Consider the following 23,907-nt stretch of genomic DNA (forward strand, 5'->3'; position numbering starts at 1 on the left):
TTTAAGTTAACAATTTTCATGACAAGTTAAAGTATATAATTTAATGATTTGAAGGTTTGATCTCTAAATGTTGATCGATTTAATAAAAGTTGTTTGATTTATAAATCACTTGGTTTAATTAATTTGTAGCTCATTGTGAGCCTAAGTATTTGATATTTTAATTGTCCCTCTACCCGGGACTGGTTAAGTAAGACCATGAGCTTTGTATGATCTGGTCTTTCCTCGAGTATAGTATAACTTGCTTGGGGGGTGTGCACACTTAGGTGAGAAAATTGGTTTAGAAATATATCAAAAATTGAGAAGTTTATAAATTGGAAATCTATTGGTTTGGAAAGCTTTTATTGATGGATATTACTACCCTTGGAAGGTTTAATTATTTTTGGAAAGTTTTATTTTGGAAAGTGACTCGTGACAGGTTTAAATTTAGATGGTTATTTCGAAAGCATGTTTGCCTAATAAAAGTATTTACATGCCTTGCACTTATACGTACTTAGCGTTTTTGCTAATCTGTTTTCCTTTTTGTTTTGGTTCGCCCTGTTTACCATTTTGGTAAGCAGTCTTGATTTCAGGTGTGAAGTTGTTCGTACGCATACTAGAGTCGGGATTGGGATCACATAGATAGGAATTAATTTTATTTATGTTTGGACAAGTTTTTTTTTTTTAGCTTATTTTGAAACAGTTATTATAATTATTCATACTATTATTAAAAGTTAGTTATTTTTCCGCTGCAGTTTGAGTAATTTAATAAGCCTTACGTTTTCACGTGGCGGTAATATGCCCAAGTCTATCTCTACAGTATTTGTATACGTATAAATATAGTATTTACGTAGAGGGAGATTTGGGGGTGTTACAATCACCGCGTCCCCCATTACGACCACGACGCCCACGAGTACCACGTGTATACTCCCATGCACTACGATTACGTCGTGTATAATTTGATTGTGGTCTCCCTCTAGTAGTTGTGTTCCTAGGCGGCTCATTAACATCAAATTGATCGGAATGGAGATGTTCATCTATTAGGCGAGATACAGAACGCATGATTGTCGGGTCACTTCTACTCACCTCACGCACAAGACTCTAAAAAAATCGACTGTCCTGTGACTGATGACCGGGGTCATCCAATGGAGTCGGAACACAACCATCCTCACCAATCACTAGTGTCCTATAAAAGGGGTGCCCTTGGTCTAAGTAGAAGTATGTCCCCGAATCAATGGCACGACGTATATCACATGCACAAGGAATCTGATGAGTCGTCTTATAAACACATCCACACCGAACATTCACCTCATGACTTAACTCTCTCATTCTTTTCTTCTCATTCACCAACAACAACATACAATGGTGGGAGGTACGTCCATTAAGATGTTGTAATGGCATAACATCATATATCCGCCCATGACTGCGTCGACTGCGCTCAAGTGATTGCTTAATCTGTGTGACCTGATCTTCAATTGCCTTGTTTACCTTGGCCCATACAAAATCGAGAGAACCAGTTGAAGTTTCCAACCACCCCTTCAAAGATGAATGTGCACTTTTCACTCTACAATTGGTGACATTGCCGAAGTGAAGCACACCATTGGTCCAAAATTTCACAAATTTCTCCTTATGATTGTTTAACCAAGTGTCCTTCACATAAGAAATCACAGCAGGAAATGCTAAATAAGATTCCTCCATTTGCCGAACCGCTCTATTATAATCATCCAATGTGGTGGCATTGAGAATTGGATTCCACCTTGTCAACCTGAAAATTTTTCCTTGATCTTCATTATTCGTTATTTTCTTAACTCTATGCTCTACATCTTTGTTAATATGCCATGTGCATAGTAAATGAGCAGTGTCAGGAAATATTTCCCGAATAGGCGACATCAAACCCAACTCACAATCGGTTATAATAACTGTAGGCGATACATCACTACCAACCAGCAACTTTAACTTATCTATCACCCATGCATAGCTCACAGCGCTCTCATCCTTCATAAAAGGAGTAACACCAACGAGCTCCAAAAAAGGCATTTTGTATTTGTTTGTCTTGTAAGTTGAATCAATGCCAATGACCCACGGATACGTGCGTAAGAGCGCTAGAGACGTAGGATGTGCCATAAATACATGAGTCAAAACATTCGTATCCGGGTCAACCAAGCTCCAATGTGTATACTGCGACTCGATACTAAGTTCAAGGAAATATGTAACAGCAGCTCGACCATCAGCATCTTCAAGTCTCAACTGATCCCTAAAGTTGTAAATATGTCTACGATTGGGATGATCATCAGGAAACTGATTTCGTACAGCCGCTAAGATATTTTGTGGATTCACTTTTGCATCGGTCAGGTCACGAACAAGTTGCTTCGCACCCGGACTAAGCTTGCTCATTTGTCGATTGCCTTCTTCATAGACAATTAGCTCATGGTTGTGTTTTCCATATGCATCGGGACCCAAGACAATCTGCCATCCTTCATCATCAGAAACTTTATAACCCTTGATCAAAAACTTGCAACCGCAATGTTGAGTTTTTGTCTTTGGTCGTTGAGCAACACTAAGATCTCTATTTTTCCCCCTATCTCTTGCACCACGATTGCATCTCAAATACAACCATCCGTTATGGTTGTAAGAAATCACAAGTTGAAATTTGAGTGTTAGTGCAATGTCTTTCGCCCATTGTGACAACTCTCGATACGTTGGGAATAATTGATCGGTCTGAAAATGTGGGCAATAATTTACCCCATCACCGCCAAAATCTTCAATTGGATCATATAAGAAAGAAAAATACTAAGTTAATTAAAATTAAATTTAACTACAAATTAAATTAAATTCAATTGAAAACAAATATATATATATATATATATATATATATATATATATATATATATATATATATATATATATATATATATATATATATATATATATATATTTTTTTTTTGCAAATTTAAACTACTAATTTTTTTTTCTTAAGCCATAAATTTACTAATTAAATTAAGTGTATTTTGTTATTTTTAATAATTATCAAAAATTAATAAATATAAATTACACGGATTGCTTAAAAAATATATATATATATATATAGGATCCCGGTCGCATGCTATATGCGACTATACCACGGTATAGTCGCATATAGCATGCGACCGGGCACATCGGAAATTGAAAAAAACAGTCCGACATATACCTGACTCGACGGCGTCGACGGTTCATCGTCCTCGCCAAGTGCCTCTGATATGAACGCCGACCGTCGTCGACTCATTTTATATCTCGTGGGTGGTCAAGGTAAAGTCGTGGTGTATGATGGTCAAGGTGGAGTCGTGGTGGTGGACCAGTCAAGGTGAGTGATAGTATGGGTGGTGGAGCTAATGGTGAAGGTGGAGCAAAGGCAAAGTTAGTAATGGTTGGATTGTTATGTAATTTTTAAAATTATAAGGGGCATGAAAGTCATTTAATACTATAACTTGAGTAATTTTATTGTGGCAAATAGCAATTCTATTTTTTTTCTCATATTCATGAAATAAAGCCTAGTAGGCATCTCCTCACATTTTTTTTCGCATCTTTCAACAATCACATTTACTCCCTCCATCTAAAATTAATAGTCCCATTGTCGACTCCCCCCACCCCCCACCCCTCACCCCACCCCACCCAACCAGAGCTGTAAGAGTTCATATACAAGGGTCCCTTAATGAATCTTTAACTCCTTGAGCAGCTCCAAAGGATTTGCATATAATATATAGAAATTAAAGAAAATCAAGCTCAAATAAAATTATTATGTGCAAATATGGCCAAATACTCTCAATCAATCATGCCAAATATCAAGTTCAAACTATAAAATAGCAATCACAAACACAATTAGTTCAAAGGATCTGACATGAAAGAATATTCCACCAAACTGAGCTCCAACTGTAGATAGCAACAAAACACAAATCCTAATCATAGATAACAACCAACTAAAATTCAATGATTAACAGTGATTAATTTAAAGGACAATTAAACATTAGTCTTTTGCTTCCTCTTCAATCTCCCACAGTCATCAGTAGGATCACATCGCATAGAGCCTTATTAAACTTGTAATTCATACCTGAAACAATTAAAATTCAACAAGTTACTTTGCACTCATATATATACATAAAATGTAGAACAAAACCTGGCACAATAGCATGTTAATCACTATTAATAACGCTTTAATACCAACAATACCTTCCAAAACATAATTTTGACCAGCACTAAAACTTCCAACTTTGCACCTATGTTTTCAATAAATGAAGCACATTATAATCATTCAGTTCAAATGATCTCTCTCATAGATTACCCAAGTAGGTATCACAAACTCCAAATAATTTGATATTGAATGTATCATTCCTTCCTATAATCAACACATACATCTATATTCCGACAAAACATAATAAGTATTACCTTGAAACCTCAAACTATCCTCGCAGCAATAACATAATAAAAGAAATATAACATTGTATTCCCTGCAGACCAAGATATCTAAACCCAAGATCATCACAATCACATTCAACAATTATAAAAACACACATATCACTTATCTTAGTAGCAATATGATATATTCATATGTACTTTAAATAATTGCAGGGTTACATACCCTGGGCTGCTACACTTGGATCAAATGAAAACCTAGATATCGAATTTCGTCCACTTGATAGATGCTTGAAAACGAAAGTTTTTACCCGTAGACTCATCTCGCGATTTTTTGGAATGTGTTCTTTTCGGACATCGTGGGTTAAATGTCTGCACATATTGCACAGTCTCAACATGGTTACCATTAAGTAACACATGCAGCTTTGCTGAAACAATCAGCGAACTGCTTCCATTAAGTGGCACAGCAACCACTGATTTTGACAACGGTATAACACCAAGTTTTACAGCCTCTTCCTTGCCCTTTTTAAAAACCGTACTCCGGTAGTATTTCTTCTGATAGTGTGTACTGTATTTGTAGCTGCTATAACTTGTAACTATCTTCCCATAAACTTGATAATTTACATTATCACAATAAGTAACAGGATCTAATGTAAACTTGAGTTTACTTTGAAGTGCATCACTGAAAATAGTGTAATGAAGAGCTGCAAAGCCATGTTTGCCCCGGATTATTGAACACATGCGCATATTATAAACTATATGTGCGTTGCTGAAATCATATTCCACACAACCACAACTTATTCCACGACCCTTGCCATCCTCGAGGTCGACGTTAATTGAAAAATGATCACCGCGATAACTACGTCTAGGCCCCGTTAGATTCACGGTTTCATGAGAATTGTGATATCCCAAGGCTCCGTCAAACAGAACAAAATCTTCATCATCATCACAAGCCGAGATCTGTCCTGTGACCCCTTTGCAACCATCATCACCATAAAAACAAATGGAGACCGAGAAAATCTCCATGTATGCACAACGATCATTGGATACAATCCTGGAGATCGAATCAAAACTTAGTTTTTGTATTGAAACTACACATATATAATAAGTCATCGACTCAAACAATGTACTATTTGATAAGAAAATAGAAATATTCCAAAATTAAATCATATCAATGCAACATTACTAGTTTACAAAATATTATTGAGTAATGAGTATTGAATATTTATGTCACTTGAAAAATACCAATATAACCAGTTATCTAAAAAAATCAAATCACTCATTCATCACAAGTAAAACATAAAACCATTTGTAATAATTTTAAGCAGTTTGAGAAATGAGATTTATATGTGCTTACCAATATAATGGATGATGTTCTTTATATATTAGCTACAATAAGAGATAGAACAAAAAAAACAAGTTAAATACAATACCCAAAACAAATTTTTTTTTTTTAAAAAACACTACAGGAAGTATTTAAATGCACCAACCTTTCCTTTCTTAATAGTGTCATACTGAAGCTCAGAGGATAGATACTCCGGAAGGAACCTTTCTCCACGCCCCCAATCCACGATCAAGCGGAAATGATATGCTTCCCCATGGAACTCATCCTCATATGGTGTTTGGAACCAATCTAAGGGTTCAAACTTGGACAAATGTGTAATTTTATCACCATTAACCTCGAGGTTTACTTGAAATTCAAGAAAGGAATAGCTTGGAACGGCAATGGAAGCCAAGTTATTTAAAACCCCAAAAACCAACTCCTCTGATCCATCTAATAATAAACGTTTAATACTTGAAAGATCACTCATCTTAGTAGCACTAGTTATGCTACCACGTAACTGAGCAGGAGCAATAATATTCTCAGAACTCTTGTCTTTCTTATTGACAATGATACCCACGTTGGCTACTAGTGCACAACGGAGTAATACGAAATCGAATGAAACCCACAAACCAGCAGTATGAAACCAATATGTTTGTACTTTGTCATATAATACATGTAGAGTGCAATCAACATCTTTAAAATCATCAAATATTATAACATTTTGACGCCTATCTTTGAGACGAAACTTCAAACGAAACTTTGGAAACATACAGCGCGGACCTTCAATGTCATAAGTATTCAGAATAACTGTTGTTTTGTCTTGTGAATTAGTTGGATTGTGAAGAAAAACAGTCTTTGCTTCACTTTTGTTTCGACGAAAGAGAGAAAACTTGTTTTGATTGTGATCAATGAGATCAATTCGGCCATAAATTTCAAGATGCGGAAATGTATAACCAGAGGCAGTATCAACATCTTTAAAATTGTGGCAGCCTACTTTAAAAGAGAGAAATTCAAATAATGGTGTCCCTTTAAAATCTGTATCATGGTGATCAAAATTTGGATTCATTTTTTGTAATAAAAATGTGTCATCAGGAGGACTATCATATGACTTTGGCATTATGATCAGACTGCAATTTCAAATAGTAAGCATATTAACAAGATAAAATAATAATAATAATAATAAATACCTAAATTATGCTAAAGAGGTCTAAGTTAGTTAATCCTAGGAAATTTTGATAATTACCACCGTCTATTGTTGTCAAAATTGAAAATACCACCTCAAGTTTTTTTTTTTTTATAAATTTTACCATTGAGATGACGTCATTGCGGATCCACAATTTCGTTTTCCCTCTCTTACCCACGATTTCCCCTATTCTTTTACTCCCTTCTTTCAATTTCATCTCTCAAATTTGATTTCAATTACACAAATTTCACAAATTAGGTTATAATTTCTAGAATCTAACCTACAACGAATTGATTATTTTAATTAGGGTTTGGGAAATCAATTTGGGGGTTTTGCTAAATTCGACAAATTAGATGGTGGTAATTATCAAAATTTCTTAATCCTATTATTAAAGGGTTGTGCAAAATATTAGCAAAAAACAAAATTGATTCAATCATCAAATATGGCTCATAAAATAATTTTATGGTCTGTTTGGATTTAAGGATTTCATTAGAAATCCTGGAATTGGGCTAAATAGGCTGATTGGATAACTCAAGAATTTGGAATTGTATTTAGCCCAAATCCAAGCACTTACAAACATAAGGGTAGGTTTAAGAATTTGAAATTCTAATATAATTGACTTAATTTCAAATTCTTGTTTCTCCTCACCACCACTCTCTTCTACCACGATTCTCCCTTCTCCACCATGGCACCCTTGCTTAAACACTTCAACCATTGTCGCTTAAACGCCATTGTAATGCCAGCCAGCTACGCTGACCCAACCATTGTAGCAAAGTCGTCGTCGTCGCCGCCGCCATTGACCCCCCAAAATACATCATTATTTGAACAATTTTGACACAAATTTTGTTGTTTACAAGATTGTTTTGTTTAATTGAAGCAAGATTCAAGTTTATAAAGGTTTAATTTCATTAAAATTAAGCTACTTCTGGTAAACTCATGATTTTCATTCGAATAATCAAATTGGGAAGAAAAATTAGGGTTTATAATATTAAGTAGAAGCATTGATTTTGGATTATAAATCAATCAAACTGCAATTTTTATTAATAATAAAACAGAGAACACTAAATAAAATAGCATAAAATTGATTTTTTTTTTTTTTGAAGAAATTGACGTTAAAAAACTGTTCCAAAACTTGAAATTGATAGTTAGTACAATAAATTAGTCAATTTTGTTTGTAAATTTTTTTTTTTTTTTTTTAAAAAATTTTGTTTGTTCCTTCAATTAAAAATTATCCACTGATCATAAATTTACTTTTTCAATATTTAATTACTCTGCATATCTGTAGAAAATCTATTCTTGTTCATAAATCAGATGGAATTTGAAATCTAGCAATTGAAATTCTACTATTTCCCAAACAAATATTTTAGAATTGAATTCTAAGAATTCAAATTCTGAAATTAAAATCTTTCTTTTGTAATGAATTGAGTACATCCAAACACAACCTTAGGGTTATTTGATTCAACAATCAAATTAGGATCGTGATTTTCTTTTCTGGTTAATTAATGTAATCGCTAGTTATAAACTTAGCATCTAAAACCATTAATTGAGATTTTGAAACTCTACACTTAATACACAGACAATTACATGAAATTAAATTAGATGAAAAATAAACGCTAAATTGTGAAATTGATATAATGATTAAAAAAAAGAAATAACTTACCTGAGAAGCTGCTTCAATGGGGATGCAAGTATTAGAGATTGAAGTGCGATTCAACGGAGAATTTAAGTGGAGGAGAACAGGAGGAGGTAGTGCTAGTTTCATCCGGCTTTTTGTTTTTATAATTGAGAGAGCCCAATGAAACATTGGGTTGAAGCCCAATTAAAAATCATGATCCGCAACAATTGGTAGTATTCTAGGTTCAACATCAGCCCATAAGCCCAACTAAAAGAGCCCTAAAACAAAACTATAATATTACGCAGTCACTTAATATAAAGTTTCTTGTATTTTGTTTAAAAATATGGTGATTTGCGGGTTTTTTTTTATTTTTTTTTTTTGAGCTTTTTGACCAATTTTGGTGGATTGTGCAATAAAATTAGCAAATCTGATGTTAATTGTTCCATATCCATTACCTTCATATTTTTGTGCACATATTTCCGTGTTTGATGTTCATATACGTTGTCTTTTATGTCCATATATATGTGTTGTATGAAGTAATAATTTGTGTATAAATTTTATCAATTTGGTATGGAAATAATGATTTATTTGGATGTTGTGTATTTCTTTCTTTTGTTGTTTAATATTTAATTATCAGACAAACTACTGAAAACCTTCAAGAAACTTCTGAACAAACCCCCCAAAACAATTAAGCAACTGCTCCTTCAATATTTTTGTTCATAAATTTTGGTCTTGTTTGGCAATTGGTTGTTGGTTGTTTGCTGATTTGATTGGTTGATTTGACTGATTGTTTATATTGGCTTTTTTGTTAGCTGTTTGACTTTTTATTAGTCTAAAAAAATGTTTGGTAAAATTTGATGTTGGATGTTATTAGTAACTTAGATAGCTAAAAGCCAAAAGCTACTCCAAGTAGCTTTTTCATTTTGGCTTAAAAGCCAGCTTTTCAGCTGGCTGAAAAAGCCATTCACCAAAGACAATTTTTGGATGTTTAAAGCCAATAAAAAAGCAATTTACCAAACAAGCCCATTATGTTTCATGTTCATATTCAATGTGTTATATGTTCATATATTTTGGGCTTTATGAAGTTAAAATATGTTTGCGTGTTCATTGTTTTTCATTGCGTGTTCATTGTTTTTCATTATGTTGTTTATTTTATCATTAACAGTCCAAAGACATCTGAACTACCCCCACAAACATCGGAACTAACCTCACAAACTTTTGAACTACCCCACAAACATCTGCCCAACCATCAAAGACATTTGATTAGACACGGGAAGCAACAAAAAACCCCCAGAAACTTCTGATAAGACACCAGAAGCAACACAAAAGCCCCTATAAATTTCTGATAAGCCCTTAGAATTTTCTGATAAGCCCTATAAAAGAATACCTACTTTCATCTCTCCTCTTTCTATGTCTCCGTACCCACCTTTCATCTCCCTTTCAAATATGGAATTACCATATCCTTCATTTTCTCTCTCCTTTCTCCTTTCTCCTTTCTATCTCTTTCTACCCCCATTGCTGGACCAAAAAGCTTGGTCTCCGGCGATCTAATCATGCTCGTAGTAGTATACTAGTACATGTTATTGTTTTTATTAGTTTAATTTGCTCAAAATAGATGATTTTTTTTTGGTCGAATATATTCATTAACACCAATTATCACAATAGATAATAATATTGATACATGTGTTTTAGGATGAAGTTGCATTACAAAAAAAATTTAAACATCGACTTTCCTTGTATTGTACAAGTATATACGGAGTACTAATTTTTGGGGAAAAAAATCATATTTTGAATTATTTTTTTTTTAATACATTAATAAATTTGGGGGAAAAAATAATAATAATAAAAAAAATAAAAAATAATAAAAACACACCCTTTTCCAACCCTTCTTCGGGTCGGACCTCAGAAGTGTAGATCAAACTCGCAACCCAACAATAAGACTATCAATTCAAGCCTATCTCAATTGAGCCAATTAGCAATCCAATTGGAGTTATGTAATGGACTTAACACACAATTCCTAAGACTCAATTGCGATTATAGTTTACGGGCTTTGTAATTTCCTTCCCTGTTTTATTAGCAGTAGAAAGATGTCAAATTTCAATTTAGATGCATCTCTTTCCATTTTAATTAATAAATTCTCTCTATCACTCTCATATCACATGATCTCTCTCTCTTCCCCCCCCCCCCCTCTATCTCTCTACTCCAATATTTACCTAGAAATCCACAATTTTTAAAGTGATGCATCTAATAAAAAAGGAGGATGTAAAAAACAAGAGGTGTTGTTCTGTTATATGCAGTATGGACATCAGATATTTTGAGGAGGAGCAAACATGATCCATGAAAAGCAAGGAATGTTAGAAGTGCAGTGGTTGAATCTCAACCCACTCAAACAAGTCTCTCTGCTGCAGCTAAAGCATCTCTCACATTTTTTTTCCTTATATTCATGAAATAATACCATCAAGATCAAGTAAATGAGGTATTGGTCACCGAGTGTCTTTCAACAATCACATTTACTCCCTCCATCTGAAATTAATAGTCCCATTGTCGACTCCCCCCCACCCCCCACCCCACCCCATCCAACCAGAGCTGTAAGAGTTCATATACAAGGGTCCCTTAATGAATCTTTAACTCCTTGAGCAGCTCCAAAGGATTTGCATATAATATATAGAAATTAAAGAAAATCAAGCTCAAGTAAAATTATTATGTGCAAATATGGCCAAATACTCTCAATCAATAATGCCAAATATCAAGTTCATACTGTAAAATAGCAATCACAGACACAATTAGTTCAAATGGATATGACATGAAAGAATATTCCACCAAACTGAGCTCCAACTGTAGATAGCAACAAAACACAAATCCTAATCATAGATAACAACCAACTAAAATTCAATGATTAACAGTGATTAATTTAAAGGACAATTAAACATTAGTCTTTTGCTTCCTCTTCAATCTCTCACAGTCATCAATAGGATCACATAACATAGAGCCTCTTTAAACTTGTAATTCATACCTGAAACAATTAAAATTCAACAAGTTACTTTGCACTCATATATATATATATAAAATGTAGCACAAAACCTGGCACAATAGCATGTTAATCACTATTAATAACGCTTTAATACCAACAATACCTTCCAGAACATAATTTTGACCAGCACTAAAACTTTCAACTTTGCACCTTTGTTTTCAATAAATGAAGCACATTATAATCATTCAGTTCAAATGATCTCTCATAAATTACCCAAGTAGGTATCACAAACTCCAAATAATTTTATATTGAATGTATCATTCCTTCCTATAATCAACACATCTATCTTCAGAAACAGAATTTACACACTAAGACAAAATTTTCGACAAAACATAATAAGTATTACCTTGAAACCTCAAACGATTCTCGCAGCAATAACATAACAATAAACGAAATATAAATTCCCTACAGACCAAGATATCTAATCAAAGAAACCCAAGATCATCACAATCACATTCAACAATTATAAAAACACACATATCACTCATCTTAGTAGCAACATGATATATTCATATGTATTTTAAATAATTGCAGGGTTACATACTCTGGGCTGGATCAAATGAAAAGCTAGATATCAAATTTCGTCCACTTGATAGATGCTTGAAAACGAAAGTTTTTACCCTTAGACTCATCTCGTGATTTTTTGGAATGTGTTCTTTTCGGACATCGTGGGTTAAATGTCTGCACATATTGCACAGTCTCAATATGGTTACCATTAAGTAACACATGCAGCTTTGCTGAAACAATCAGTGAACTACTTCCATTAAGTGGCACAGCAACCACTGATTTTGACAACGGTATAACACCAAGTTTTACAGCCTCTTCCTTGCCCTTTTTAAAAACCGTACTCCAGTAGTATTTCTTCTGATAGTGTGTACTGTATTTGTAGCTGCTATAACTTGTAACTATCTTCCCATAAACTTGATAATTTACATTATCACAAAAAGTAACAGGATCTAATGTAAACTTGAGTTTACTTTGAATTGCATCACTGAAAATAGTGTAATGAAGAGCTGCAAAACCATGTTTGCCCCGGATTATTGAACACATGCGCATATTATAAACTATATGTGCGTTGCTGAAATCATATCCCGCACACCCACAACTTATTTCACGACCCTCGCCATCCTCGAGGTCGACGCTAATCAAAAAATGATCACCGCGATAACTACGTCTAGGCCCCGTTAGATTTACGGTTTCATGAGAATTGTGATATCCCAAGGCTCCGTCAAACAGAACAAAATCTTCATCTTCATCACAAGCCGAGATCTGTCCTGTGACCCCTTTGCAACCATCATCACCATAAAAACAAATGGAGACCGAGAAAATCTCCATGTATGCACAACGATCATTGGATACAATCCTGGAGATCGAATCAAAACTTAGTTTTTGTATTGAAACTACACATATATAATAAGTCATCGACTCAAACAATGTACTATTTGATAAGAAAATAGAAATATTCCAAAATTAAATCATATCAATGCAACATTACTAGTTTACAAAATATTATTGAGTAATGAGTATTGAATATTTATGTCATTTGAAAAATACCAATATAACCAGTTATCTACAAAAATCAAATCACTCATTCATCACAAGTAAAACATAAAACCATTTGTAATAATTTTAAGCAGTTTGAGAAATGAGATTTATATGTGCTTACCGATATAATGGATGATGTTCTTTATATATGAGCTACAAAAAGAGATAGAACAAAAAAAAAAAAAAACAAGTTAAATACAATACCCAAAACAATTTTTTTTTTTTTTAAAAAAAAACTACAGGAAGTATTTATATGCATCAACCTTTCCTTTCTTAATAGTGTCATACTGAAGCTCAGAGGATAGATACTCCGGAAGGAACCTTTCTCCACGCCCCCAATCCACGATCAAGCGGAAATGATATGCTTCCCCATGGAACTCATCCTCAAATGGTGTTGGGAACCAATCTAAGGGTTCAAACTTGGACAAATGTGTAATTTTATCACCATTAACCTCGAGGTTTACTTGAAATTCAAGAAAGGAATAGCTTGGAACGGCAATGGAAGCCAAGTTATTTAAAACCCCAAAAACCAACTCCTCTGATCCATCTAATAATAAACGTTTAATACTTGAAAGATCACTCATCTTAGTAGCACTAGTTATGCTACCACGTAACTGAGCAGGAGCAATAATATTCTCAGAACTCTTGTCTTTCTTATTGACAATGATACCCACGTTGGCTACTAGTGCACAACGGAGTAATACGAAATCGAATGAAACCCACAAACCAGCAGTATGAAACCAATATGTTTGTACTTTGTCATATAATACATGTAGAGTGCAATCAACATCTTTATAATCATCAAATATTATAACATTCTGACGCCTATCTTTGAGACGAAACTTCAAACGAAATTTTGGAAACATACAGCGCGGACCTTCAATGTCATAAGTATTCAGAATAACTGTTGTTTTGTCTTGTGAATTAGTTGGATTGTGAAGAAAAACAGTCTTTGCTTCACTTTTGTTTCGACGAAAGAGAGAAAACTTGTTTTGATTGTGATCAATGAGATCAATTCGGCCATAAATTTCAAGATGCGGAAATGTATAACCAGAGGCAGTATCAACATCTTTAAAATTGTGGCAGCCTACTTTAAAAGAGAGGAATTCAAATAATGGTGTCCCTTTAAAATCTGTATCACAGTGTTCAAAATTCGGATTCATTTTTTGTATTAAAAATGTGTCATCCGGAGGACTAGCGTATGACTTTGGCATTATGATCAGACTGCAATTTCAAATAGTAAGCAAATTAACAACATACCTAAATTATGCTAAAGAGGTCTAATTTAGTTAATCCTGGGTTGTGCAAAATATTAGCAAAAAAATCATCTCATAAAATAATTTTAGGGATCCCGTCAAAAAAAAAATAATTTTAGGGATATTTGATTCAACAATCAAATTAGGCTCGTGATTTTCTTTTCTTGTTAATTAATCTAATCGCTAGTTAAAAACTTTCATAATCTTAGCATTTAAAACCAATAATTCAGATATTCGAACTCTACAACACTTAATGCACAGACAATTACATGAAATTAAATAAGATGAAAGATAAACACTAAATTGTGAAATTGATATAATGATTAAAAAAAAGAAATAACTTACCTGAGAAGCTGCTCAATGGGGGATGCAAGTATTAGAGATTGAAGTGCGATTCAACGGAGAATTTGAGTGAAGGAGGAGAACAGGAGGAGGTAGTGCTAGTTTCATCCGGCTTTTTGTTTTTATAATTGAGAGAGCCCAATGAAACATTGGGTTGAAGCCCAATTAAAAACCCTGATCCGCAACAATTGTACAAATTTTTACCTACACCCCACGGCAGGGAATACTACCTGCACCCCCTCACCCTTCGCGCGTGTCCCGCCCCGCCCTTTTTAATTTATGAATTTCCTGCAAATTTTTATAACATGCTCATTTTTGTACTGGTAAATGTTCATTTATGTATTATTAGATGTTCATTTTTATATTAAGAAGTTTTTTGTTCAAATTAATATACTCTTTAAATTGAATTTCAAGTATTTTTTATAAATAAAAATGAAAGCAAATTTATTTATAATAATTGTTGTGTTCAAATCATTTTTATTATAAGAAGTATTGCATCATCCAATTTCATTTTTGTTTATTCGTGTTTCAACAAATGATCATTTTTATATCATCACATGTTCATTTCAAAAGCTATGTTTAAGTTTCCTAGTAAGATGTATGCAAATACATACATATTAGAATTCTTCTTTTTTAAATAAAACATGGTTTAAAAATAATTTCCACTATAAAATGAATTTAATATCCTCCTTTTTGCACTTCCAATCATATATTTGTGTGTTTTCTTCCATGAAAATATAATCTGAGCACAATATATATGTCGCCTTCTACTTCCTCACTTGATTATACCTTTACAATAAGAGATCGATTAAGTTTTTTCAAAAAAAAAATAAATTAATAATAACAACACATTTCAAACAAAAGTACGTGAAATCTAAAGATTAAAAATTGAACATTTACACAGGAATAACAATTACGAAAACAGAAATAAACACGCTATAAAGATATAAAAATCTTTCAATATGAGAATGAAAACGTATAAAATCTAAATGAACATGTATTAAATTTTAAATGGACATTTATTAATATAAAAAAGAACATATATCAAAATCTAAATGGATATCTATTATTAGTACGTAAATGACCATTAATAATAATTCAATATATATATATATATATATATATATATATATATACAACCAAAATGGAATTATATTTTAAAATGGAATTATCAAAAGTCTATGATGAATGAACAATATGTGATTTCTTTTTGAACATTTGTTAACTTCTGAATGAACATACATTAATATATGTGTGAATATACACATATCCAAATACAAATGAACATCTATGTATTAAATTCAAATAAACATCTATCAATATTAGAGTTAAAATGTATATATGTGTAGTATTATATATTCAAATGATGCTCATGAGCATATATTAATTTAATACTCTCTCTCTCCCTGAAAGAACGACCCTTTTGGCTTTGATCTAGTCCCAAAATGATCATCCCATTTGCATTACAACATTCACCAATTTGCAACAATATTTGTACAAAGGTAGCTTTTCCATGTAAATTTTATTTTTCCATGTACTTTTATTAATTTCTCTCCTTACTTTTTTGCAAACCCCATGTGAATTTTACTTTCTAATATACTTTTATTACTAACTTTTTATTTTTTTTAATACCCGCAAAATCAACCCAAAAAAGTCGTTCTTTCGGGGACGGAGGGATTATGGAGTTAAACATGTATTATTAATTTATTATAATCTATGTAGATATCTTTATTATGAGAATGAACATGTACGTATTTGAATTCAAATAAGGAACATTTGTTTAAATACCAGTAAACATTATTAATACGTGAATGATTATAAACAAAACTAGGGTAAGTATATCTAAGGTAATAATGTTAATGATTATGTACTTATATCATAATGAACATCTATAAAATTGAAAATGATTATCTACCGAAAAGTCATTTTCAATATAAACTAATTTAAATCTTAGTTTTCTACGAAAACACAAATAATCCAGAAAATTAGCAAAAACAATAACCAAATGATATTTATGAATATATTTTCCAAATGAATTTTATCTTTCAATATGATAATGAACATTAAAATTAAAAACGAATAAACATCTAATAAAATTCTAATGATAATCTGATTTATTAATATGTGAATGAACATATATTAATATTTTAATGATCATTAATCAAAATGAGATTGAACATTTATCAAAAAATAATTTCCACTATAAATTAATTTAAATTCCAAACAATACAAATTCATGCCAAAATTACTTGGATCTGTATAAAAGAATTAAAGATGCATATATATAAAAATGAAATTTTAAAAAAATTCTGATGATGATTATTAATATGTGAATGATAATTTATTAGTATTGTAAATAAACATATATCAAAACGAGAATGAACATCTATCAAAATGAGAATGAACATTTTATCAAAAAGAAAAATTAAATTCTTAGTAATCCTACGAAATAACTCAATTAATTTAGAAAATTACAATTGTCATTCTGAGTCCAATAATTTTATAATTCAAGAATACACCATACATTAATTCAACACAAATCTAGAATTTCTATATTATAACATAATCCAACCCTAATTATATTACTTTCACAAAATATATATATATATATATATATATATATATATATATATATATATATATATATATATATATATATATATATATATATATATATATATATAGACTTCAAAAACTCTTACAATCTTTTTAGCTCTAGAGAAGAAATTGAAGAAGAAGACAAATATTACAACGAAAAATTTCTAGCGACAAATGTGACAAGATTTCGGTGACGCTTATAACAATGGAAAATTACAATCGGTCGGTTTGCAATCCTTTTGAGGTACTAGAAGAAGGACATGGTTGTTTGAGGAGAGAGAAAATGAAGAATTGTGGTCTTTGAACGTTTAGAGAGAGAAAACAAGAATTGTGGTCTTTGAAGAAAGAAAATAAAGATGGTATAATGAAGCAAGTTCCTTAAATCAGTAATATGAGTATATTTTTTGTAAAAAATCTGGTCCATATATTTATGGTAGTGGGAGGAGTTTAATACATTGCGTTTAAGGGGTGTGTAGGCAGTTTTAGCTACACTAGGGTCTAGCTCTTACTAATTACAACAATTGGTATAAGCTGTATTCTATGTTCAACATCAGCCCATAAGCCCAACTAAAAGAGCCCTAAAACAAAACTATGATATTAGTCATTTGGAAAATTTTTGTATACACCCGATTTTCAGTAATTTACTGTACATCGGTCACTTTTGTCAAATTTATCAATGAAGCATAAATAACTCTTATATATGTCAGGGTAACTTTTGTGCGTTTTAGTGTAACTTTTGCACATTTTATTGTCACTTTATAACGGATGATCAGTAATTTACTGAACATCCGTTTTATTTAAAAGTTTGTGTAGTCGTGGAATTATAGAAGATCAACAACAACAATTAGTATTACCAGGCCCAATCTGCCGCCCAGTCCAGATGAATCTGCGCTCAATAGAAAGAAGTCTGCGCCCAACAAAAACAAGCCCATTCATTGTTTTTTTTGTTTTCACCCTTGAATTTTAATATTATCTTTTTTCTACCTCTAAATTATTTGAAAATCTAAATTAAAACTTTCAACAACTATTTTTTATTTTTCTCTCTCCTATTTAGATTTTTTTTTTTCTGTGAAGATTATTTTTTGTTTCCGTCATTGACAATTTTCATTCTCCCTTTTTTTTACCTCTAAATGACTAAAAGCTCTAAAATTTTCAACAATAGGGAAAACTCTACTTTTTCTATCCACTTAAATATAAAGTTTCTTGTATTTTGTTTAAAAATATGGTGATTTGCGGTTTTTTTTTTTGAGCTTTTTGACCAATTTTGGTGATTTGTGCAATAAAATTAGCAAATCTGGTGTTAATTGTTCCACATCTATTACCTTCATATTTTTGTGCATATATTTCCGTGTTTAATGTTCATATACATTGTCTTTTATGTCCATATATATGTGTTGTATGAAGTAATAATTTGTGTATAAATTTTATCAATTTGGTATGGAAATAATGATTTATTTGGATGTTGTGTATTTCCTTCTTTTGTTGTTTAATATTTAATTATCAGAAAAACTACTGAAAACCTTCAAGAAACTTTTGAACATCCCCCCAAAACTATTGAGCAATTGCTCCTTCAATATTTATGTTCATAAATTTTGGTCTTGTTTGGCAATTGGTTGTTGGCTGTTTGCTGATTTGATTGGCTGATTTGACTGATTGTTTATATTGACTTTTTTGTTGGTTGTTTGACTTTTTATTAGTCTAAAAACATGTTTGGTAAAATTTGATGTTGGATGCTATTAGTAACTTAGATAGCTAAAAGCCAAAAGCTACTCCAAGTAGCTTTTTCATTTTGGCTTAAAAGCCAGCTTTTTAGCTGGCTGAAAAAGCCATTCACCAAAGACAAATTTTGGATGTTTGACCAAATGAAAAAGCCAAAAGCCAATAAAAAAGCGATTTACCAAACAAGCCCATTCTGTTTCATGTTCATATTCAATGTGTTATATGTTCATATATTTTGGGCTTTATCTATAACCCTTCTAAAAGCCCCAAGCACCAAGACTGTAGCAATTTTACTGTTCCTTATAAACAGAAGATTGACGGTTTTGCCCTCCCCTGCCCTTAGCACCCTTCCCTGATTGACCAGATTGACTAGGGCTATTTTAGTCTTTCTGTTTTTTGCATTCTAGCTGTTACTTGTATGTTGACGCGTCGTTGCATGGTGTACATTTGCCTGCTCCCTCTTTATTCACTTTCTCTCTCCTCAATTGAATCCTGATTGTGATTGAGTTTTGATCATCAGGGTTTCAATAAATTGTGAAATTCGGATTTATTTCTTGGTTGTGAGGATAGATCATTGTGAATTTAGGGTTTTCTTGGGAATGTGGGTGAAAATTTGAGAGGATTTTGTTGAGTGAAGAAGGATGGGGAGTACAGAATTTTGTTAATTCATGTTCGGCTTCTTTTGTAGAGCTTGAAACGCTAACCTAGATGCTTCAAGAGGTTTGTGAGCTAATTTTTACTCAAACTCTTAAAAATCGCTGTTTGTTTTGGAACTGGTTTTTAATTTGTGCGTGTTTTTGTATTTAATTGCTACTTTTTGTGCTAACTTTTGTAGTACATTCCAATATATGTCCTGGGTCAGATTCAATCTTGGGATTTTATGTACAGTTTTGGGTAATGTGTTTAGATGAATTTAGCTATTTTCAATTCACAGACCTTAGCCGTTTTCGGGTGAATAGAACAATCTTGTGATTGGTGTGTCTTTAATCATGCTTGAAATTGATTTCTGAGGGCTTTTTATCAGCTACATGCTCATAGTATTCTTTTATCTGTATCCATAATATCTACGTATAGCTTTGATGGATTCTAGAGATAATATTGATATCCTAATTTGGGCTAAGAAGGGGAAATCTAAGACTACTAGAAAAACTAAAGAAAGCCTTCTCAAGCAAAGGAAGTTCAATTTGTGTCAATTTTTTTTTATTAGAATTGGCTTTTAGGATTTTATGTTTGTGGGTTGGCAGAATCACCAGCAGAATTCTTTGCAAAGAAGAAGAATATTGCTGGAGTTGACAATGTAAGTCCCAAGCTCAATTTTTTTAAGCACATACTAAGGTTATCGTAGAAGAAGCTCACCGCGTAACTACTATTGGTCTTAATAACACCAAATTCTTCATGTGATTGAAGACCTATTAAACTAAATACAGTTCATTAAGTGAGCAAAAAGTATTTATGAAGGATTAACTATGATGTAGATGTAAGAGTAACATATATAAATAATACAGACTATGCCTGCCGGCATCTGGCAGCTTCTTGGCGAACACTCCTCTTTGGATCATCAAGAACCTTGGACAAAGCTATTAGCACCTATATTATCAAACATGAAATCCAAAATCAACCAATTCCATCTCTTTGGCATTACATTGACTCAAAGGAAGGGTATTTCAGATAGTCTCAATTTACAACTAATTGAACTTGTAAGTATCCTCTCTTTGTAGCTATCTTCAACTATGATTTCAATTCATGTGATTTTCAATGAACCTTTTTCAGTGGTATGAAGTTTAGTATACTACTCAGGAGATTTTTGGTTTGTAGATTTTAGGTATGAGGTACAAATTTAGAATGAGTAAAACCTTTACCTAACGTTTGTTTGAGAAAAATTTCAATTTCTAAACTCATATCTCAAATCACAAGGTATGAGGTTTAGAAACCTAAGGAGTTGGGTTGGTATAGCTCATACCAAACCTCTTAAGTACACTTTTTATGCTTTGAAAGTGAAGCGCTTATTTGAATTAATATTGTGAATTCGGCTTTAGCTTTAAGCACTAATTAGGAGTATACACTCTACTGTAATTGTATGACGGGTTTGATTTTCTGTGACAAAAATTGAGTTTAATAATGGTTTTATGCTCTCTTCTTTGCGAGGGCTTAGTAAGGGTGTGCTTTTCTCTGTTTTCAGAGGATAGTGAGGGTTTGCTTTAACCACTGATGCACATAGCTCGTGCTGTGATTTGAGGATTCTATGTGATGATCAATCTGCTTTGGTTCCAGAGACTTGTATAAAATTGTTCATTTTTTGTCGCTTATTGTTGTTTTAGCAGGTTATCACAAGTTTCGTGATATTTATTTCAGTTATTCGATTTCGGGTTACCATAAGTTTATATGAGTTGGTGAAATTGGAGTTTCTAATGTGTTGAAATTAGAACTTGTTGCTGCTCTTTTGATGTAACCTATTGGTGTATTTCTGTTGTATTCTTGCCATTGCAGTTTTAAAAAGCTCATTTTCTGGTTGCTATTGGGCTTCCTAACTATGCTGTATATTTTGGTGGGGCGTTCAAATTTTGTCAATTGTTTTTAAGAGTTTTGGTTTAGAGGAAGAATTGGGGGTAAGATAATAATAACTATATTGAGGGTTTTAAGGGTTCCTTCAAATTGGGTGTAAGATAATAATAATTAGGACTTCAGAGGATAATTGAGAAATAAGAAAAACAACGACTGAGACATTACTTTTCAAATTAAGTTTTAATATTTAAAGAATGTTCAGCGAAATTGACATACAGCCATAGATTATATCAATAATGCATGAAATGGACTCCGTATATACTTTATTCATGTTTCAGTTTACTCGTGGTTCATTTTAAGATACAGGTTTGAAATTGAGGATCATAAGATATGAAATTCAGTATATACTTAATGTTGGCTTATGAATGCTCGAAATCTCCTCTGATTGCCTCTACCAGATAGATGAAGCTCATTGAGGCCAAAATGCAGGAAAGGACCCCTTAGTGGTTGTCAATGAAATATTAATGGCAGGAGGAACTAATTTGGTTGGAAGAATGCTGTCGGTCTCTTTTACCCCTTGTTACTCATGACAAGGTGGCTTTTCTTAGTATGTTTCTGTTTGTGTGGTGCTCGTCAAAAAAAGAAATTAGAGTGTGTAGTGTACCTCCTTTCTTTAATAATATTATCATATTTTTGTTTGGTTAAAATATCTAGAATATTTATTTCTACCCATAAAATATATGGTCGTGGATAGACAGAAAGAGTTAGAAATATTGTAGGGGCTGATGTGATGAAGAGAGAAAAGATAAACTATACTTAAAATAGAAACGTGTTATAAAATGTACATATCGGGTTATCTGATAATATTTGAGGGATGAAAAAAGGGTTGAAATGAACAAAGGTCACAGATTATATAATATTGGGTTAATTAGTTCAATTTTTTTTATTATAATATTGTATTTGATTATACAAAGGTCACTTGTACAATATTGTTTTAGCCCCAAAATGAACAAAGTTCACTCATCATATAATCCCAAAATCAACTTGAGACCCAGATTAACCCAATATTTGAGGGATGAAAAGAGGGGTGAAATTAAGAATGGAGTTGGTATTTTGTTGTTTCTTTTTGTCAAAACTTTATGTGTTTTGGAATCACTCAAGGATTCTATATATGAGTGTTGTAAAGGTCGAAGACCTATGATTTTGTTTGAACTTAAAGAATATTATTGAAAGCTTAATGTCTACTATATTGTTGGTTTATCCAGGCAAATTTTTGGGTATTTTGCTGCTATATAATTCTCAGCAGATGATAGAGTGTAATACATACCTTCAGATGTTGTGTAATACTTTCTCTATAGTTTGAATCTAATACATAGTTTCTGTTGTGCAATGCTTTATCTGCAGTTAGAATGTAATACATACCATCTTTTGTTATGTAATGCTTGCTTTAAATACTGCCCCTTACATGGAGTATTTTGAAGTCATATACGAGAACTATACTTTATTCAAGTTATGATGACTTACATCTGATTTTTTGGTTTCCAGAATAACCTTGAGGACATATTTAGTATTCTTCGATTTTTAAAGGTGGAGCCATGGGGAAATTGGGCATGGTAATCTTCTGCTCCGTTTCTTTTACATATTCGGAAGATTGTTATATGAAAGATAGCAGCTATTTGTTCATTAGTTTAGTGAGTTGCTTAATGGAAAATTAAACCTTGTGCCTGCCTAATAAATTTCTTTTTATTTTATTTTTATTATTTTAAGGTTGGATTATGAGCTTCTGGAGCTAGGTGAGCTTATAAACTATGCAAATTTATACAAGAATGGAGAAAGAAAGAATAAGTTCATTTTTAAGAGGCCATTTCTAAAGTCTAATTGAGGATGAATGTAAAATACATTAAATATAATTACTACAGAAGGTAAAATGGGGTAGGAGGCAGTTAGGATTAAACTAAGTTAAGTGTTCAAATTGTAAAATAGGAGCTAGATGGTGGAAAAGGTAACAAAAAGCTGTGAGGAAAAGTGATAGGAAGGAGGAAAAAAGATCGGAAAGATGGAGAAATATGAAAGAGAGATACCAGAAAATTAAAAAGAAGGAAAAACTGAAGAGAACTATAAGAAGAGTGATAAAAAGAGGTGGGAGTAGGATCAAGTAGAAATTGACTTTATAAGTCAAACCTATAAAAGAGAGAGAGAGATAACAATAAAAAAAAACAGTTTTTTCACCAAATGTCATTGACCTTTTGCAAAATTCACCAAGTACCCTCAAGTTTTTCAAAATTCATCAAATACCACCGACGTTTATTATTATTCACACCGTGAGCTCAAAATACCCCCCGACGTTAGCAATAAAATTTAATTTACCAAATGCCCTAACTTTGTTAAATAATTCACCAAATGCCCTAAATTTGTAATATAATTACACAA

The 23,907-nt window shown here is 32.2% G+C and overlaps 3 protein-coding genes across 5 annotated transcripts; all 3 read right to left on the reverse strand.

Annotated features, from left to right (window-relative positions):
* Positions 1–1,077: 1,077 nt before the first annotated feature.
* On the reverse strand, positions 1,078–3,238 carry LOC145625532 (protein FAR1-RELATED SEQUENCE 4-like). Its single transcript, XM_081678547.1, has 2 exons — positions 3,164–3,238; positions 1,078–2,694 (listed from the first exon to the last, which is right to left on the reverse strand). Exons 1-2 carry the CDS (start codon positions 3,236–3,238, stop codon positions 1,078–1,080), a joined length of 1,692 nt encoding a protein of 563 aa, XP_081534673.1.
* A 531-nt stretch (positions 3,239–3,769) lies between these two features.
* LOC145624570 (uncharacterized) lies at positions 3,770–8,601 on the reverse strand. 3 transcript variants are annotated; one of them, XR_014110449.1, is made up of 4 exons: positions 5,853–8,601; positions 5,720–5,751; positions 4,180–5,416; positions 3,770–4,060 (listed from the first exon to the last, which is right to left on the reverse strand). XR_014110449.1 is itself a non-coding variant. In XM_081677623.1 (4 exons), the coding sequence occupies exons 2-4, from the start codon at positions 6,801–6,803 to the stop codon at positions 4,621–4,623; spliced, it is 1,779 nt and encodes a 592-aa protein (XP_081533749.1). In that variant the 5' UTR covers positions 6,804–6,813; positions 8,530–8,601; the 3' UTR covers positions 3,770–4,620. The 3 variants fall into 3 exon arrangements, 2 of the variants coding, with proteins under 2 accessions (XP_081533749.1, XP_081533748.1); XM_081677623.1 differs by having other exon boundaries at positions 3,770–5,416; positions 5,853–6,813; positions 8,530–8,601; XM_081677622.1 differs by having other exon boundaries at positions 4,589–5,416.
* Positions 8,602–11,210: 2,609 nt separating this feature from the next.
* Positions 11,211–14,739, reverse strand: LOC145620429 (uncharacterized). The gene is made up of 5 exons (XM_081675108.1): positions 14,662–14,739; positions 13,324–14,284; positions 13,182–13,213; positions 12,060–12,878; positions 11,211–11,497 (listed from the first exon to the last, which is right to left on the reverse strand). The coding sequence occupies exons 2-4, from the start codon at positions 14,272–14,274 to the stop codon at positions 12,083–12,085; spliced, it is 1,779 nt and encodes a 592-aa protein (XP_081531234.1). The 5' UTR covers positions 14,275–14,284; positions 14,662–14,739; the 3' UTR covers positions 11,211–11,497; positions 12,060–12,082.
* Positions 14,740–23,907: the final 9,168 nt, after the last annotated feature.

The sequence above is a fragment of the Chenopodium album genome, chromosome 3 (genome assembly GCF_948465745.1).
Source record: "Chenopodium album chromosome 3, dcCheAlbu1.1, whole genome shotgun sequence".
Classification (NCBI taxonomy): Eukaryota; Viridiplantae; Streptophyta; class Magnoliopsida; order Caryophyllales; family Amaranthaceae; genus Chenopodium; species Chenopodium album.